This window comes from Oncorhynchus clarkii, chromosome 16, assembly GCF_045791955.1.
Source record: "Oncorhynchus clarkii lewisi isolate Uvic-CL-2024 chromosome 16, UVic_Ocla_1.0, whole genome shotgun sequence".
In the NCBI taxonomy this organism is placed as follows: Eukaryota; Metazoa; Chordata; class Actinopteri; order Salmoniformes; family Salmonidae; genus Oncorhynchus; species Oncorhynchus clarkii.
In genome coordinates this window covers 22,764,607-22,784,859 of record NC_092162.1, presented here as the reverse complement: position 1 = coordinate 22,784,859, position 20,253 = coordinate 22,764,607, and the positions used below count along the sequence as shown (strand labels likewise).

Here is a 20,253-nt window from a genome sequence, read left to right as displayed (position 1 = left end):
TCAATTGATAACATACATTTTTTACTTCTTCTAATGCCTCTTAAGGGGAAAGTAATCTAAAAGTACCTGGGGCCGCAGTGTAATCAGATTACATTACTGCATTTGGGTAATCCAAAAGTTATGTTACTGATTACAATTTTGGACAGATAACTAGTAACTGTAACAGATTACATTTAGAAAGTAACCTACCAAAACCCTGCCCAAGACACACACTTTACTGACCTACATCCCCTTCTCTAGAACCACATATTCACATTACACATTCCTCCTGTGTGCTACCCATCTATTCACTGCACTAACCTCTTCTACCTCCACACCTCCACCCTTCTACTCCTCCACCCAGGTCTCCTTCAGCGTGGAGGCGCGGGCGCGCGGCTGCCCCAAGGACAAGCGCAAGACGTTCGTCATCAAGCCTGTGGGCTTCAAGGACTCTCTGACCGTCACTGTCACCTTCGAGTGCGAGTGCAAGTGCCAGGCCCGCGCCGAGCCACTCAGCCCTGTCTGTAACAATGGCAACGGCACCTATGAGTGTGGCATCTGCCTGTGTCACCCGGGGCGACTGGGGCCGCGGTGCGAGTGTGCCGAGGGTGACTACAGCACCACGGAACAGGACCGGTGTAGTGTACCCTCCACCGTGGGCATTGGGGGTGCAGGGGGTCCTGGGGCAGCGGTGTGCACTGGGAGGGGCGACTGCGTGTGCGGGCAATGCGTGTGCCACAGCAGCGACTTTGGCAAGGTGTGGGGCAAGTTGTGCGAGTGCGATGACTTCAACTGCCTGCGCTACAAGGGCGAGCTGTGCTCAGGTGAGAGGAGAGGGAAGGAGGGAGGGGTTTCAAAGTGATTAGTGCCTATAACTACAGCCCAGACTTGTTGCTGGTCTGGTCTGGCCACATGTTTACATTTCAGTTAGCTGGAAAATTATTTCTGGCAAGTTCTATAAATGTATAGGTTTTTCAGTGTTTGTGGCCTACAATCTTTCATCACAATCTGACCTTTAATAATTACATTTAGACAACTTAAAGCACTTTTTATCCAAAGATTAACTTAGACATTCTCAAAACAAATTCAGTTGTTTCTGTCAGAGTTTCTGGGGAAAAATCTGTGAGCTTTTTCCAGGCCAGTACTAGCCATCCTCAATCCTCACCTTACTGAAGACCTCATATGGGAGGAATTACCAACCATAACAGCCAGCCAGACTCTCTCTCACTCTCTCGCTCTCTCTCTGTCTGCCTCTGTTCTGCCCAGGGCTAAGGGCTAGCTCCATTCACAACAAACATGTGGCTCTGTGCTGTGAGCTGCGGCTGTGTGGGCTAAGACATGCGTTCGACTGGTGTGTTTGTGTTTGAGCTGAGCTACTGAGGTAATGATAGAACAAGTGCCTACCAAGCTCCGACTTTGCATATGTCACGTAGAAAGAACAAGTAGTTAAAGGTTTATTGTTTGCGTGTACGTAGTTAGTGTGGGTTGGGTTTTAGCTAATAAGGCTAATCAGGCGGTCTTACATGCTTATGTATACATTATAACTGCACCACAAGTTGAAGTAAGCTTTAAAAAATGTGTTAACAGTAGTTCTTACAATAAGTAGTTAGTGTGGTGTGAATTTGAGCTCAAGTTTGGGTGGTTCGGCGAAAGCAAATGTCTAGTGTATGACCATCCTTAGAGTTTAGCTCTAATGCTAGAGGTCATTCACTGTAAGCGATGCCAGAGTGGGCGCCTTGTGAGGTAAGGCAACAAGGCTGCTGAACACAGGGAACACATGGAAAGCCTGCATTATCTGTGCCCCTGTCAAATAGTGGATTAAGGCCTTCTGTAATGCTGGATTTTGGGTACTGTAAATCTATTCACTTAGTGCTCTGATAACGCTTCATTCAAAGCGTTGCATTCACTGAAATCCACTCACAAGCACTATGTCACTAGCTTGTATCCCATATTCCTGTATCCCCTCATAACCAACATCATCACTGCAAGACATGGACCCTGCCTGCTTCGTGGTACATTTGCCCTCTCCAATTCTATCCTCACAACCTTATTTGCTCTATTCCCCAAAGTGCAATGATGATTGAGGAAAATACCTCACTGCTTTGTCATTGGCTGATGCTGTCATAGAGCTAAAAATAAACCTGGTCTGGTAAAATGGGCCTGAGGTAACGAGCTGGAAATGCAGTTGATGTGTATGTGTGTGTGTGTTATGTATTGTTCAGGGTGGGAAACAATGCCCACATAACACAGTTTTAGAGAGAAGCAGTTAGAGAATGGCATAATGACAGGAGAGTGGTGGTTGGAAGGCTTGTGGCTTCCTTCATGTTTGTTTTTGACAAGTCATTTTGTTATCCAGGCGGTTCACTCACTTGCTCCCATTGTTTTCCTGTCCGATTGTTTATCTGGAGTCTGGTCTGTGGTGATAAACCAACAACAGCAGATGTATGTTCTGCACTGTAACTGTCTTACTGGCAAGGGGTCCACAAAAAACACACACATATACATGCACGCGCGCACACACACGCACAGGCTAAAAAAACACCCAGACACCGCTGACACACCATATTTTATGTTCTAGAGAAACAACAATGGAATTAGTTCCACTTCCAGCGCTCCAACTATTACAGAAACAGGACTTGCTACTTCCCCGTATTTGGCTTAAAATTCCTGGAATTCCTCACCATTCCAATACCTGTTTTTTTTTCCAGATGGATTTAGGGTGGATTAGCTATGTTTGATAACACCCAAGTATGCTTTATAGGGTTCAATGCACTTCGTACAAAATGGTACCCTATTCCCTATTGAGTGCACTACTTTTGACCAGTGCCCACTTTTGACCGGGACCCATAGGGCTCTGATGAAAAGTTGTGCACTATATAGGGAATAGGCTGCCATTTGGAAAAAAGACAATGTGTGTGGAATGTATGGCAAATCTCCTTATGTAACCAATGATTTATCAAATATGTTATCAAGAGATTGGAAATGCAAATAGATTGTTGATGAAATGACTGTATTCAACATGGTTCAGAAATAGTGTTCATTCGTACCATTCTCTAATGTCACATTCACTGGGATTCATCAAAAAGTGCACCGAAATATTATGAACTTCTGTAAATATATTATAGGAAGAACACATTTGAGACTATAGTCACCTGAACGACTACCCATGTTTTGACTTTCTCCGCCCCCTCTCAACTTTCCACCCTTCCTTCTCCCTCAACCCTACTCACCTTACTCCCCTCTCCTCGTCTCCCTCTCCTCTCTCACCTTCCTGTCTTTGCTATACCCTCTTCTTCTTCTCCTCTTCCCTCTATTCTTCCCTCACCCCATCACCCATATTTCTGCATCCTCTCTATCCTCCTCCCCCTTCCTTCCTTCCTTCCTTCCTTCCCTCTCGCTCTCTCCTCCCCCAGGCCACGGCACCTGTGACTGTGGGTTCTGCCAGTGTGACTCGGACTGGCAGGGGGAGAACTGTAACTGCTCCCGCCGTACTGACACCTGTATGTCCAGCCTTGGCTTGCTGTGTAGTGGCCGGGGCCAGTGTGTGTGCGGGGCCTGCGAGTGCATCCAGCCGGGGGCCTATGGGGCCACCTGCGACAAGTGCCCCACCTGCCCCGATGCCTGCACCATGAAGAAGTGAGTGTGGTATCCACACACACTCACAGACAGACAGACACACACACACACACACACACACACTCACACAGAGAAAAGGTCTACAGTGTTGTACCTAAGAAAAAGTACTGTACAGTTCAACTCAGACTAGACTGACTCACAGACAGTTGAGTCATTTAATAATTGTAATAATGTAATTGCCTCATGTTGAGAAGAACGTGAGTAAAAGATGCTGACGTGTGTGTGTGCGTGTGTGTGTGCGTGCGTCTGAGTGTGTGTGCGCGTGCGTGTGTGTGTGTGTGTGTGTGTGTGTGTGTGTGTGTGTGTGTGTGTGTGTGTGTGTGTGTGTGCGCGTGTGTGTGTGCGCGTGTGCCTGGACTGGTACAGAGAGTGTGTGGAATGTAAGCATTTCAAGCGAGGGAAGCTGTTTGATGACAACACCTGCACCCGCATCTGCAGAGACGAGATTCAGCTAGTGGACGACCTTGGTAAGACAAATCCATTTCAAATCCCATTTGATTTAAGTATCGCTTTTTACAGCTACATTCACAAAGTACTTTACAGTAACCCAACCTTGACCCCCAAAGCAAGCAGCAGCACAGTAGTAAGGCAAAACTCCCTAGAAGGAAGAAACCATGAGTGGAACCAGACTCGGAGGTGGGGCCCATCCTCTTCTGACTGTGCCAGGTCGAAGTTTGGAGTACAAATGACCGGCTAGTCCACACAGTGACCAACAAAGCCAAATGGTTGTCCATTTAGGCAAATAAGACGCCAAATATTTGACTGAAAAACACGCTTCAAACCACCTCTGTTTAATATCCAACATGAATACCCAAATGAACATCATGACGCTGTCTTGAGATTGTCATTAGCATGACACTATTTACAGTCAAGATGGCTGACATTGTATCAAATGATAGGACTATTTTGTGTGAAGATAAGAGAAAGATGATTCCCTACTCCTTCTCTCTGCCTCCCAGAGTTCCATGATAAAAATGCTGTGAACTGCACCTATAAGGATGAGGATGACTGTGTGGAGCGCTTCCAGTATTATGAGGACGCCAGTGGCAAGTCCATCCTATTTGTGGTCAAAGAGCCTGGTAAGAATCATACAAACACACGCACACAAATACACACACACCTTTTTGAGGACATTTTTTGTGTCCGCAAAATGCTAAATGGTATTTTCCAAAATGCTAAACTTCAGATTTCAGTAGGAGTGTGTTTGAACACTAATGGCTGTTGTTATTTTATTTACCAAATGTAAAAGTCACCACAAGACACTACAACCACAAACCAACACATCCAGGCCCACTCTCTTTGGAGCCTCATGTTCAATCAGTGCTCCCTTTTGATCCCACCTACCCCCATCCATCGCCATCCGTCCCCATCCATCCATCTGCTTGTTAAGCGGCCATGTTGAAAGAGTCGTCGGTTGCAAAAAGCTGTTAACAGCCAGCGCCCGCAGAGAAAGCCTGTCCCTGGGCCTGCTTTTAGTGGACCCACGTGTGGACCCTTACCTTGTAAAAAGACGCTCGTAAACAAGCACCCGGCTCCCGAGGAACCCGCTGACGCTTCACAATCCTCTGGGGAGGAAGGAGGGATGAGGGAGAGAGAAGTGGGGGGGTAGTGGTGGGGGAGAGGGAGAGAGAACACTAAACAGAAACAGCCATGTTGAACCTGCCTCAAATAGTCGCCAAAAGTATTTTATGTTGTATTAGGTTTAGTTGATGTGTAGGGCCTGCCAGAACTGGAATTCCTGAAGTCCAACTCACATAAGCAGAGGTAGAATAAACAAACCTTTGGTTAGCACAACATTACTATATCCTTCACTTTCTATGTGTACACTCAAAAAGGTGCTATCTAGAACCTAAAAGGGTTCTATAGCTGTCCCCATAGGAGAACCCTTTGAAGAACCCTTTTTGGTTACCGGTAGAACCCTTTTGGTTCCAGATAGAACCCTATTGGGTTCAATGTAGAACCCTTTCCCTAGAGGGTTCTACATGGAAGTCAAAAGAGTTCGACCTGTAACCATAAAGGGTTCTCCTATGGGGACAGCTGAAGAACCCTTTTGGAACCCTTTTTTTCTAAGATTGTATACTCATATTGCCATAAACAAGGCGTGTTTACAATTTGAAACATCATCCCATACACAATCGGTACAGACTCATACGTTTCATCAACAGACACTAATGAAACCCACTAATGAGCCTGGTCGCAAATCTGCTTGTGCTGTGTAGCAACGCCTATGTCAATAGCGTAGGAGTTGGCTAGACAGCACAGACAGATCTGAGACCAGGCTAAATAAAACCAACTTGTGGAATCAAAATGTATTCTGATGAGGAGACGGGGATCATATCACCCATTCAAAGCCATACAAAGACACTTGAAATGCTAGAATGGGGTAACTTATTTCTTTAAGTCGTGAAGCGGCACAAAAAAAAACAACTTTTAACTCATATTTTCCAGCCATGAAGATGGGAGGATGGATAGAGCAGTGAGATGAGAAGTGAGTAGGAGAGGTAGAGCGACAGGAAATTGAGTTAGAGCGAGGGAGGTATAGAATGAGAAGAATGATGCATAAGAGGGGAGGGAAATCGGAAAGGTGGGAGAAAATAAGTTGCTTTGATGTAGCTGTAAAAGTACACCCCTGCCTGCTTCCTCGGGAATGTTGCGCAACAAACGCACGCACGCACACACACACACCCACAAACAAACGCACAGACACACACACGGATGGACCCAAACGAGGGACCAGAATGAGGGAGAGTAGGTATAACTCATCTGGTATAGGTCATCCCTTCCTCATGTTCATCACTAGCCGTTTCGCTATGTAAGGGATAATCAAGGAGGGGCGTTCTATGGAATATAATGCACGATGTGGAAGGTGTGTTCCACAAGGCGCTAGCGTAGTGGCACTAACCTTCCACAGAGTTGCATTATTTTCCAGAGAACGCATAGAGCCACGAGTTGATTATCCCCGGGTATAATTTAACACATTTGCTGCTAGAAATGTGTTCAGTTTCCGGTAGAAATGTGTTCAACATTCACTGAAGTAGCTAACCAGCAAGTTTACTAGAGCGCTACAATAGTTGCCTTGGTAACCAAACAAACAGACTTGCTAGTTTAGCTAACTAAACCATAAATCCTAGCTCAAACAAAGAACATGTAAGAATGAACTTCATAGCCATTGAATTAGACCCTGCATTATTTAAGTGATAATGCCTGAGAAGCTGGTGTTTGGAGGATATACAGTGCATTCGGAAAGTATTCAGACCCCTTGACTTTTCCAAATTTTGTTACTTTACAGCCTTATTCTAAAATTGATTAAATAGTTGTTTTCATCAATCTACACACAATACCCAATAATGAAAAGCAAAAACAGGTTTTTAGAAATGTTTGCACATTTATAAAAAATAAAAAAAATGTAAAAAATGGAAATATCACATTTACAGAAATATTTACTTTGTTGAAGAACCTTTAGCAGCAAATACAGCCTCGGGTCTTCTTGGGTATGATGCTATAAATTTGGCACACTTGTAGTTGGGGGGTTTCTCCCATTCAACTCTGCAGATCCTCTCAAGCTCTGTCAGGTTGGATTGCTAGCGTCACAGTTATTTTCAGGTCTCCCCAGAGATGTTCGATCGGGTTGAAGTCCGGGCTCTGGCTGGGCCACTCAAGGACATTCAGAGACTTGTCACGAAGACACTCCTGCATTGTCTTAGCTGTGTGCTTAGAGTTGTTGTCCTGTTGTAAGATGAACCTTCACCCCAGTCTGAGGTCCTGAGTGCTCTGGAGCAGGTTTTCATCAAGGATCTTTCTGTACTTTGCTCCATTCATCTTTCCCCCGATCCTCACTAGTCTCCCAGTCCCTGCTGCTGAAAAACATCCCCAAGGCATGATGCTGGCACCACCATGCTTCACCATAGGGATGGTGGCAGGATTCCTCCAGGCATGACGCTTGGAATTCAGGCCAAAGAGTTCAGTATTCGTTTCATCAGACCAGAGAATCTTGTTTCTCATGGTCAGAGTCCTTTAGGTGCCTTTTGGCAAACTCTAAGCGGGCTGTCATGTGCCTTTTACTGAAGAATGGCTTCTCTACCATAATGGCCTGATTGGTGGAGTGCTGCAGAGATGGTTGTCCTTCTGGAAGGTTCTCCCATCTCCACAAAGGAACCCTGGAGCTCTGTCAGAGTGACCATCGGATTCTTGGTAACCTCCCTGACCAAGGCCCTTCTCCCCCGATGGCTCAGTTTAGTAAGGTGGACAGCTCTAGGAATAGTTTTGGTGGTTCCAAACTTCTTCCATTTAAGAATGATGGAGGCCACTGTGTTCTTGGGGACCTTAAATACTGCAGGAATTTTTTTGGTATCTTTCCCCATATCTGTGCCTCGACACAATCCTGTCTCAGAGTTCTACGGACAATTCCTTCGACCTCGTGGCTTGCTTTTTGCTCTAGCATGCACTGTCAACTGTTGGACCTTGATATAGACAGGTGTGTGCCTTTCCAAATCATATCCAATCAATTGAATTTACCACAGGTTGACTACAATCAAGTTGTAGAAAGAGCTCAGGGATGATCTATGGAAACAGGTTGCACCTGAACTCAATGTCGAGTCTCATAGCAAAGTGTTTGAATACTTATGTATATAAGGTTTTTATTTATTTTTTATTTATAAAATTGCAAACATTTCTAAACCTGTTTTTGCTTTGTCATTACGGGGTATGTTAGAGTTGCGTAAATTCGAATCTGGTATCAGGATAAATATGACAATGAGTCACAATCCACTGATTGTATACTATGTATTTTTTATTAACTAAGCAATAAATGGCAAATGCAACTTTCGTATATACGGGCTCACTGTAATACCACGCAGGGCAGAACAGGGAACTGACAGGATGTACGTAAACAGTGTTCTTATACTGTGATAGACATAGTTCCAACCCATCTGTTGGCCTATCACAGTAAAGGCTGAGCGTGGTTTAGACTTGCTCAGCCTATCGCAGGCCATCAGGCTGGTCCCCGCCTCTTGGCGCTTCTTGGAGTCCTCGCTCCGTCAATGTATAGATTCTCACTGTTCTGGGAGCACACCCTAGTTATAACAGTTGCTCAGTTCCTGCTATTGTGTTGTTCAGTATTTCTCCATCTCAGTTAGACCTCGTGATGACCACCCCTCTCTATACCTGATTAACCACAACTTTGTAAGATACAGCAAGTCACACCATGTGCTCAATATTGTTACATACAAACACAAGGACAAAGCATCTGCTGGGCTGTTATCTACAGTTTTGCAACATGCATGTCACACCATGTTACTCAGTTCTTGTCACACACAAACAGGCAAGTAGATGTAGCAAGCAGTTGTTTAATCTCATGATGATGCTCAAGTGCACAAAATGCAGATACTTCACATAGCCAACATCAGATAATATTTAATCATATACAGTGCCTTGCGAAAGTATTCGGCCCCCTTCAACTTTGCGACCTTTTGCCACATTTCAGGCTTCAAACATAAAGATATAAAACTGTATTTTTTTGTGAAGAATCAACAACAAGTGGGACACAATCATGAAGTGGAACGACATTTATTGGATATTTCAAACTTTTTTAACAAATCAAAAACTGAAAAGTTGGGTGTGCAAAATTATTCAGCCCCTTTACTTTCAGTGCAGCAAACTCTCTCCAGAAGTTCAGTGAGGATCTCTGAATGATCCAATGTTGACCTAAATGACTAATGATGATAAATACAATCCACCTGTGTGTAATCAAGTCTCCGTATAAATGCACCTGCACTGTGATAGTCTCAGAGGTCCGTCAAAAGCGCAGAGAGCATCATGATGAACAAGGAACACACCAGGCAGGTCCGAGATACTGTTGTGAAGAAGTTTAAAGCCGGATTTGGATACAAAAAGATTTCCCAAGCTTTAAACATCCCAAGGAGCACTGTGCAAGCGATAATATTGAAATGGAAGGAGTATCAGACCACTGCAAATCTACCAAGACCTGGCCGTCCCTCTAAACTTTCAGCTCATACAAGGAGAAGACTGATCAGAGATGCAGCCAAGAGGCCCATGATCACTCTGGATGAACTGCAGAGATCTACAGCTGAGGTGGGAGACTCTGTCTATAGGACAACAATCAGTTGTATATTGCACAAATCTGGCCTTTATGGAAGAGTGGCAAGAAGAAAGCCATTTCTTAAAGATATCCATAAAAAGTGTTGTTTAAAGTTTGCCACAAGCCACCTGGGAGACACAAACATGTGGAAGAAGGTGCTCTGGTCAGATGAAACCAAAATTGAACTTTTTGGCAACAATGCAAAACGTTATGTTTGGCGTAAAAGCAACACAGCTGAACACACCATCCCCACTGTCAAACATGGTGGTGGCAGCATCATGGTTTGGGCCTGCTTTTCTTCAGCAGGGACAGGGAAGATGGTTAAAATTGATGGGAAGATGGATGGAGCCAAATACAGGACCATTCTGGAAGAAAACCTGATGGAGTCTGCAAAAGACCTGAGACTGGGACGGAGATTTGTCTTCCAACAAGACAATGATCCAAAACATAAAGCAAAATCTACAATGGAATGGTTCAAAAATAAACATATCCAGGTGTTAGAATGGCCAAGTCAAAGTCCAGACCTGAATCCAATCGAGAATCTGTGGAAAGAACTGAAAACTGCTGTTCACAAATGCTCTCCGTCCAACCTCACTGAGCTCGAGCTGTTTTGCAAGGAGAAATGGGAAAAAATGTCAGTCTTTCGATGTGCAAAACTGATAGAGACATACCCCAAGCGACTTACAGCTGTAATCGCAGCAAAAGGTGGCGCTACAAAGTATTAACTTAAGGGGGCTGAATAATTTTGCACGCCCAATTTTTCAGTTTTTGATTTGTTAAAAAAGTTTGAAATATCCAATAAATGTCGTTCCACTTCATGATTGTGTCCCACTTGTTGTTGATTCTTCACAAAAAAATACAGTTTTATATCTTTATGTTTGAAGCCTGAAATGTGGCAAAAGGTCGCAAAGTTCAAGGGGGCCGAATACTTTCGCAAGGCACTGTATATGGTAATGGCTGTAATGTAAAACACAGAATCCCACAGGTATTGTGTGTAGATTGATGAGGGAAAAAAAAGATTGAATGAATATTAGAATAAGGCTGTAATGTAACAAAATGTGGAAAAAGAGAAAGTGTCTCAATACTTTCCGAATGCACTGTGGAACTGTGTGCACTGGGAAACCGTGCCAATATATCCACCTAACACCGGCTTCGAGAGCATTATCACTTTTATACGACGAGTTACCAACGTATTCAAATTATGATTTACATAGTTTCATTCAAAACTTTATTTTGATTCATTTATTCATACTATTTCATCCTTCCACAAGATATAGTCCCGACACAAACCTAGGGGTGCTACCCAAGTCTGCCGGTTGTTCTATTGATTCAGTTGCCAGAGACGCGACCCAGTCGTTCATTCTTTTTGTTCTGTATCTATGGACGCGACCCAGTCGTTCGTTCTAAATGTTCCATTGCCAAACTGGCTGGCAACTATCTTATCCCTTGCATGTTAGCTAGCCAACTATGGCTAACTTACAGTCACGTCAAACAGTGCAGCCAGAATAACAACAGTAGCTGCGTATGCATTTGTTTAAGCTGTTTTCTAGTGACATTTATTTGGATACACCCATAACAATGAGCTAATGAGGATGTACTTGAGCTCAATTTCAAATCTCATAGCAAAGGGTCTGAATACTTATGTAAATAAGGTATTTCTGTTTTTTTCCCCTAAAAACCTGTTTTCGCTTTGTCATTATGTGGTATTGTGTGTACATTGATGAGGAAAAAAAGTAGTTTAATCAATTTTATAATAAGGCTGTTATGTAACAAAATGTGGAAAAAGCCAAGGGGTAGTCCGGGTAGCTATTTGATAGTCCGGGTAGCTATTTGATAGTCCGGGTAGCTATTTGATAGTCCGGGTAGCTATTCGATAGTCCGGGTAGCTATTTGATAGTCCGGGTAGCTATTTGATAGTCCGGGTAGCTATTTGATAGTCCGGGTAGCTATTTGGTTAACCATTTAACAAACTATTTAGCAGTTACTTCAGTATCATAAACGAGTATTCAACAAAGCCACGGTATAAAATACCTTACAGTTCCTCCTGTTGTTCCTTATAATGCCTTAATAATGCCTTTATAATGTAAACATATTTAGACCAGATACACTAACAGAATCATTATTACCAGCTCTCACACTCAAACAGAGTTATTGGAGACATTTGGTACTGTTTTCAGCCTGATCTAAGAACAGCTTCTCCCAACCAAATCCCAATCCTAACCATATGCGCAAAGCGTAAAACTTACTTGCGAACAGTGCTTAGGGACAATAGGCTTTGTGAAGGGCTCAAATGTTAAAAGCTTGTCTTTCTGTGCTTCTGGCAACTGATGTTTGATGTCTTGCCCTCATGTGTTGCTGTATTGTGTTATGTGGAAGTTTGCTGACATTTTATTATTGTAGACAGGGCTATCTCACAAAGGAGATTCCTATCTCAATTCGATTTCACCTGAATAAAGGATAAATAAAATAAACATCCCTTGGTTGCCCCTCTTCCCCCAGACTGCCCTAAGGGTCCAGACATCCTGGTGGTGCTGCTGTCTGTAGCCGGGGCCATCTTGGTTCTGGGTCTGGCCGGCCTGCTCATCTGGAAGCTGCTGGTCACCATTCATGACCGCCGCGAGTTCGCCAAGTTTGAGGAGGAGCGTGCTCGCGCCAAGTGGGATACGGTAAGAGGCTGCATCACATCCGACCGTGAGTCCCATAGGGCGGCGCACAATTGGCCCAGCGTCGTCCGGGTTTGGCCGGGGTAGGCCGTCATTGTAAATAAGAATTTGTTCTTAACTGACTTGCTTAGTTAAATAAAGGTTCTATTCAAAGAAAAAAGAAGAAGAGGGCACTTGGCACACACACATTTGTGCACACACACATTCTTGGCTTGCTAGGCTGAAACCAACCCGTAGTCCATGGGTGGCCAACAACGCCAGTCCTGGGGAGCTACAACCATTCAACTGGACACAATCTTCCATTTAGAACACAAGTAGATTAATCGGATGTGGGATTCAATTAATCAGACAGCTTTCTATGCTTAATTTTGAATTTGAGGGTGTCACAGTGCAAGGCTATGAACCAGGTATACCATGGTGCCTACTGCTCCCCTACCATACAAAGCAATGTATTAAAGAAGGCAAAAAAGATCATAAATATTTGTTAATTTGTGTTGTTGAAACATCTATTGTTTGGTTGGAAGCAGAGGTCGGGTCTCTCACTCTCTCTCTCTCTCATTATGCTTTTTATGATTTTTTTTCGCTGCAATGTTCCTCCCTATACAGAAAAAAAAGCAGCCTCCACTCCCCAGGGGTGGCTTGGTTGGCACTGAAATTAGCTAACGCTAATTAGCTTTTACAGGCAGTGGCAGGGGCTGCCTCACACACACACTCTTCCCATCAGACATCCCGTCCTGAGCTCATCTGGAGTCCCTAATCCTGCGCATGGGATGCCAGAACTCCCATCATCCTCCTTGCTTAAATGTGCTCAATTTGTTGTAACTCGAGTGCCGGGCGGCATGTGAGCCACAGGAGTGATAGGTGTACCGTGTGTCTGAAGTAAGGCTACTGTTCATAACTCGTCATAGAGCTCCTGAATTCCCACGTTCAACTCACAACCCACATTCAGGTCAATTCAGGAATGGGTGGATCTTGAAATCTAATGCACGCTAATAAATTCCTGACATGAATTTCAGTTCATCAACTGAATTGACTTGAGCTGAATTGTAGTTGACGCCATAACATTCATTCTGAAACTCTCTGTTTTGAATTGTAGGTCCATAACCCCCTGTACAAAGGAGCCACCTCAACCTTCACAAACATCACATACAGAGGCAACAAGGAGTGATGGCAACCAGGATCACTGAAATGACTGCATCATTTGAAGGATCATTAAAATAACTGCATCCCATTGGATTCTTTCAATTTCCTCTGGAATGTTACGATTTCATGTGCTGGCTCTACTGTCACAAGACGAAGATGTAATATTTGTGTAGTGGTTTGTTGTACATATGTATTTAAACGGTACCAAATATGTTTTTCCGGAGGCATTTCAACATTAACTACCAACAAGTTCATTCAAAATCCATAATTGTAACTTAGGCTGTCCATTAATGAAAGTAGAGTCGGATACATTGAGAGATAAATGTACGACAGTAGACGTGACTCGAGTTAGGCACATTACTTTCTTTAGTGACAGAGGAGAAGCGAAGGACAAATAGAAGGGGACGGCCACCCCTCAGAGTCTGGTTCCTCTCTTGGTTTCTTCCTAGGTTCTTGCCTTTCTAGGGAGTTTTTCCTAGCCACTGTGCTTCTACACCTGCGTTGCTTGCTGTTTGGGGTTTTAGGCTGGGTTTCTGTACAGCACTTTGTGACATCGGCTGATGTTAAAAAGGGCTTTATAAATACATTTGATTGATTGACTGATAATGATACTCATAGCATACGCATGACATCACTTACTCATCAGCGTGTTGTAATTTCCTGTTTGTAAGAGTCTGGCATGATAAGCACATTGTCCAAATGAGACATGTGGTTTAGCGATCTGTCACTTTGCTAAAACAAAAAAATGCCTTTGGGTTCTCCCGCGTTCTCATTTCACAGATAAACAGTTTCCTTCAGCTGTTGGCATTGACTTGCAACATATCTCTCAGATATGCAAAAAAAAAAAATGGTGCTTAAATGTTTTTACGCCAGCCGTGTTGTATATTATGATTCTATGTACCGCACATTGCCCCATATCCATAGCGTATTAGAGTAGGAGTGCTGCTCTAGGATCAGATCATAATGAATAAGATTGCATGGATATGGGGAACCTGATCCTAGATCAGGACTCCAACTCTGAAACGACCTATTGGTAAAGAGGTGTGGCGTCTTTGTTTGTATGTGAAACCAGCACTCTCTTCTTACATTCCCAGTTATTGTCAATATAATGTTCATGTATACCATCAACACCACAAATCATCTCTCAATCACATGAATACATTTACTCCTTTAGTGGAAGCATCATAGTCGGTGTCTTGTATTCATAAACGTGACGTGTTATTAAGATATTTGCTCACTGTATATATTGTTGCACTTGTTTCCTTTAAATCAACTGCCCTTGTGGATTATGGGCCAGTTAAGCTGTCAATCATTTGTAAGACTAAACTTTAACTGGACCTCCAGCCAAGATGTCACTGATGACAGGTTTCACTGACTCCGGACACCGTTTTTATTTGCTCAAAACATCCCCATTACCAGAAAAGGACGGAAACACAGAGTACGCTCTTACTCTTACTATGATGACATCATTCCATATCCAATTCACAGGGTCTGCATTGTAAAAAAAACGTTTGTAATGCTTTTACATTGTTTTTCATATCCACTTTTGCAAGGGACACATTTAAATAAATACATAAATAATGGGTTTAAATGGATACTGACTTTGTCTGATATGTATTTCTTATTATAAACTGGGCCGTTCGTGCCCTCGAATGCTGATTAGCTGAAAGCTGTGGTATATTAGACCGTATACCACGGGTGTGACAAACCATTTATTTTTACTGTTCTAATTACATTTATAACTAGTTTATAATAGCAATAAGGCTCCTCGGGGGTTTGTGGTATATGGCTAAGGGCTGTAGCCAGGCACTCTGCGTTGCATCATGTGGTAGAACCGCCCTTAGCTGTAGTATATTGGCCATATACCACACCCCCTCGGTCATTATTGCTTAAGTAAGTAATTGTTGTAAAGTTAAATATAGCAGAACACTGCATGCAAAATGATTGGCTACTGGGTTTTAAAGTTAACAACAACTTTCATATTGCGCTGTGAGAGTGCATGATTGGAATACTCAACAAAATAGTGTTTACAGAGTAAAACTAAATGAATATATTAGAAATATATTAGGTTGACTATGGTTTCTTGCAGTGTGTGAAGACTGTTGTCTAGTTTACCCCTGAAAGCGGGTTAGCAGTTTTGGTGAAATAAACCCCTCAATATTTTGACTTGTGAGAGGGGCCTGTCAAAGAGCCTTTCCTCCTCTTTGGGCTTCTGTTTCAGGGGCCAAAGCGAGGAGGCCAAGGGCCAGTTTGTTTAGCATAATATTCATATTGTGTAGAACAATGCTTCCCTCTTCTGGCCTGTATGCAAATTGCAGGCCTTTTGGTAGACATGTCATGCACGACAGATAATTGCAATGACTGATGACCACCCCAAACCCTGGAATTAGTGACGTATTCAGTCCCAACCCCTGGAATCGATGTAATTAGTTAGTGACCACATTTACATGCACGCCAATATCCCGTTATTACTCGGAATAGGCCTACTCAAGTATTCTGTTTTTGAGTTTACACATAAACATAATATCCCGTTTACAATAAAAGGCTTGTATCCCGGTTATCAGAAACCGGGATAAAATGCCTGAGATATGCAGATTTTTCTACGGGATACTGTGGCATGTAAACATCTTATCCCGTTTCCTTTTGTTTTTCGCGGTCTGCGCGGAATCGGTTTCGCATATCGTGGGTGTTGTGTGGTGATATTTTCATCTGATTGTCAATAGAATCACTTAAAAAACATTTGGTAGGACATTTGTTTTTCAACTAAAGTTAGATACATGGGGCTTCCCTTCTGTCATAACTTGTTGCCTCAGAAGACTAAATAAAGTAGTGCTCACCAGAATAATGTCTTACATTGATGTTCACCCGACCTAGAATACCTCACAATCAAATGCCGATCGTACTATCTCCCATTAGAATTCTCTTTGATTATTGTCACAGCCGCATATATTCCCTGCATATATTGTGTTCAAATCACCAATGAACTATCATGGTCCAAACACACCAAGACAGCCATGAAGAGCGCACAACAAAAAACCTTTTCCCTCTCAGGAGACTGAAAAGATTTGGCATGGGTCCCCAGATCCTCAAAGTTATACAGCTGCACCATTGAGAGCATCCTGACCGGTTGCATCACCACCTGGTATGGCAACTGCTCGGCATCTGACCGTAAGGGTCAGGGTGTAGTGCGTACGGCCCAGTACATCACTGGGTCCAAGCTTCCTGCCATCCAGGACCTATATAATAGGCGGTGTCAGAGGAAAGCCCATAAAATTGTCAGAGACTCCAGTCACCCAAGTCATAGCCTGTTTTCTCTGCTACCACATGGCCAGCGGTACCAGAGCGGCAAGTCTAGGACCAAAAGGCTCCTTAACAGCTTCTATCCTCAAGCCATAAGAATGCTGAACATTAATCAAATTGCCACCAGACTATTACATCATTTATTTTGTACACTGCTGCTACTCGCTGTTTATTATCTATGCATAGTCACTTCATCCCTACCTACATGTACAAATTACCTCAACTAACCTGTACCACCGCACACTGACTCGGTACCGGTACCCCCTGTAAATAGCCTCGTTATTGTGTTACTTGTTTTACTTTTGTTTATTTGGTAAATATTTTCTTAACCCTTCTTGAACTACACTGTTGGTTAAGGGCTTGTAAGTAAGCATTTCACTGTAAGGTCTACACTTATTGTATTCGGCGCATGAGACAAATAAAGTTTGATTTGATTTAACCATGGCAAGGTGACTGGGAATATGGCAGAATACAAACAGAGTAGTTATTCCCTCCGCAAGGCAATCAAACAGGTAAAACGTCAGTATAGAGGCAAAGTTGAGTCGGAATTCAACGGCTCAGACACGAGACGTATGTGGCAGGGTCTACAGACAATCATGGACTACAAAAGGAAAACCAGCCACGTCGCGGACACCGACGTCTTGCTTCCGGACAAGCTAAACACGTTCTTAGCCCACTTTGAGGATAATACAGTGCCACCGACGCGGCCAGCTACCAAGGACTGTGGGCTCTCCTTCTCTGTGGCCGACGAAAGACATTTAAACGCTGGTGTGTTTACAGACCTCTTCAATCTCTCCCTTTCCCAGTCTGCTGTCCCCACATGCTTCAAGATGGCCACCATTGTTCCTGTTCCCAAGAATGCTAAGGTAACTATACTAAATGACTTTCGCCCCGTAGCACTCACTTCTGTCATCATGAAGCGCTTTGAGAGACTAGTCAAGGATCATATCATCTCCACTTTACATGTCACACTAGATCCACTTCAATTTGCTTACCGCCCCAATAGGTCCACAGACGATGCAATCGCCATCACACTGCACACTGCCCTATCCCATCTGGACAAAATGAATACCTATGTAAGAATGCTGTTCATTGACTATAGCTCAGCATTCAACACCATAGTACCCTTCAAACTCATCATTAAGCTCAAAGCCCTGGATCTGAACCCCGCCTTGTGCAATTGGGTCCTGGACTTCCTAACGGGCCGCCCCCATGTGGTGAAGGTAGGAAGCAACATCTCCTATCTCCTGCTCAGCCCCCTCCTGTGCTCCTTGTTCACCCATGACTGTGTGGCCACGCACGCCTCCAACTCAATCATCAAGTTTGCAGACAACACAACAGTAGTAGGCTTGATTACCAACAACGACAAGACAGCGTACAGGGAGGAGGTGAGGGCTCTGGGAGTGTGGTGTCAGGAAAATCTCTCATTCAACGTCAACAAAACAAAGGAGATGATCATGGACTTCAGGAAACAGCAGAGGGAGCACCCCCCTATCCACATCGACAGGACAGCAGTGGCGAAGGTGGGAAGTTTTAAGTTCCTCAGCGTACATATCACTGACAAACTGAAATGGTCCACCCACACAGACAGTGTGGTGAAGAAGGCTCAACAGCACCTCTTCAACCTCAGGAAGGTGAAGAAATTTGGCTTGTCACCTAAAACCCTCACAAACTTTTACAGATGCACAATTGAGAGCATCTTGTCGGGCTGTATTACCGCCTGGTATGGCAACTGCACGGCTCTCCAGGGGGTGGTGTGGTCTGCACAACGCATCACCGGGGGCAAACTACCTGCCCTCCAGGACACCTACAGCATCCGATGTCACAGGAAAGCCAAAAACATAATCAAGGACAACAACCACCCCCCGAGCCACTGCCTGTTCACCCCACTATCATCCAGAAGGTGAGGTCAGTACAGGTGCATCAAAGATGGGACCGAGAGACTGAAAAACAGCTTCTATCTTAAGGTCGTCAGACTGTTAAATAGCCATCACCAGCACAGAGAGGCTGCTGCCTACACACTTGAAACCACTGGCCACTTTAATAAATGGAACACTAGTCACTTTAATAATGTTTACATATCTTGCATTACTCATCTCATATGTACGTATATACTGTATTCTATACCATGTACTGTATCTTAGTCTATGCCGCTCTGACATTGCTCATCCATATATTTATATATTTTAAATTCCATTCCTTTACTTAGATTTGTGTGTATTAGGTATTTGTTGTGAAATTGTTAGATATTGCTGCACTGTCGGAACTAGAAGCACAAGCATTTCGCTACACCCACAATAATATCTGCTAAACACATGTATGAGATCAATAAAATTGTATTTTATTATTTAATTATGTGGTCTATGTGATATTTAAACAGCCCCAGACTCGACATCACCTGAATGAAATCAATCAAATGCTTATTTTATGTGATGTTACTGCAGGCCATAACTGGACGAGGACCAGTCAACCCAGACTGACCTGAAGTTGAACACTGAAGTTGCTACCTGACCTTGACCACAGCACAACGGCTGCAGAGGGTCTGACCACAGAGAATTGTCAGGCGTTGACAGTCATGGCCATTATAAACTTCTCTTGAACATGCACAGCCGTTATCTCTCACGGTGGTCTCGGTCTGTTACTAGTCCCTCACAAAGACAACCAAGACACCTAACAACCAGTGGTACAAAGTACTTAAGTAAAAAATACTTTAAAGTACTACTTAAGTAGTATTTGGGGGTATCTATACTTTACTATTTATATTTTTGACAATTATTTTTGAGAAAATAATGTACTTTTTACTCCATACATTTTCCCTGACACCCAAAAGCACTCGTTACATTTTTAATGCTAACAGGACAGGAAAATGGTCCAATTCACGCACTTATCAAGACAACACATGTTTATCCCTTCTGCCTCTGATCTGGTGGACTCACTAAACACAAATGCATCTTTTGTAAATGAGTGTTGGAGTGTGTCCCTGGCTATCCATACATTTTTAAAACAAGAAAATGGTGCCGCCTGCTTTGTTTATAGAAGGAATTTGAAATTATTTATACTTTTACTTTTGATACTTAAGTATATTTAGAACCAAATACCTTATAGACTTTTACTCAAATGTATTTTACTGTGTGACTTTTACTTCTACTTGAGTAACTTTCTATTAAGGTATCTATACTTTTACTCAAGTATGAGCACATCAGCACATCAGCACATCATAACACCATGGAATGTCTAGGGGTGTTATGATGTGCTAGCTGTCATTCAGATGCGAGGGGCTGAAGCTCATTGGCTAGAAATCAAATTGCTATGGGGCTGGCTGGCCTATGTAGGGAGAAATGTAGAGAAAATGGCGTGGCACAGCTTCAAGAAACCATTCCACTGAATCTACTCCAGCCATTACTACTAACCCATCCTCCCCAATTAATGAGCCAC

At 43.3% G+C, this 20,253-nt stretch overlaps 1 protein-coding gene across 2 annotated transcripts in view; it reads left to right on the top strand.

Annotated features, from left to right (window-relative positions):
- The window catches only part of LOC139368210 (integrin beta-3-like), a 44,566-nt gene extending 29,453 nt beyond the window's left edge, over window positions 1–15,113 (top strand). For both annotated transcript variants that reach the window (XM_071106857.1, XM_071106858.1), the window contains exons 10-15: window positions 344–803; window positions 3,393–3,615; window positions 3,982–4,082; window positions 4,575–4,694; window positions 12,212–12,378; window positions 13,472–15,113. In XM_071106857.1, coding sequence (XP_070962958.1) covers window positions 344–803; window positions 3,393–3,615; window positions 3,982–4,082; window positions 4,575–4,694; window positions 12,212–12,378; window positions 13,472–13,543 — 1,143 coding nt within the window. In that variant the 3' untranslated portion in view covers window positions 13,544–15,113. The remainder of the gene's footprint in view (window positions 1–343; window positions 804–3,392; window positions 3,616–3,981; window positions 4,083–4,574; window positions 4,695–12,211; window positions 12,379–13,471) is intronic.
- The last annotated feature ends 5,140 nt before the right edge of the window (window positions 15,114–20,253 follow it).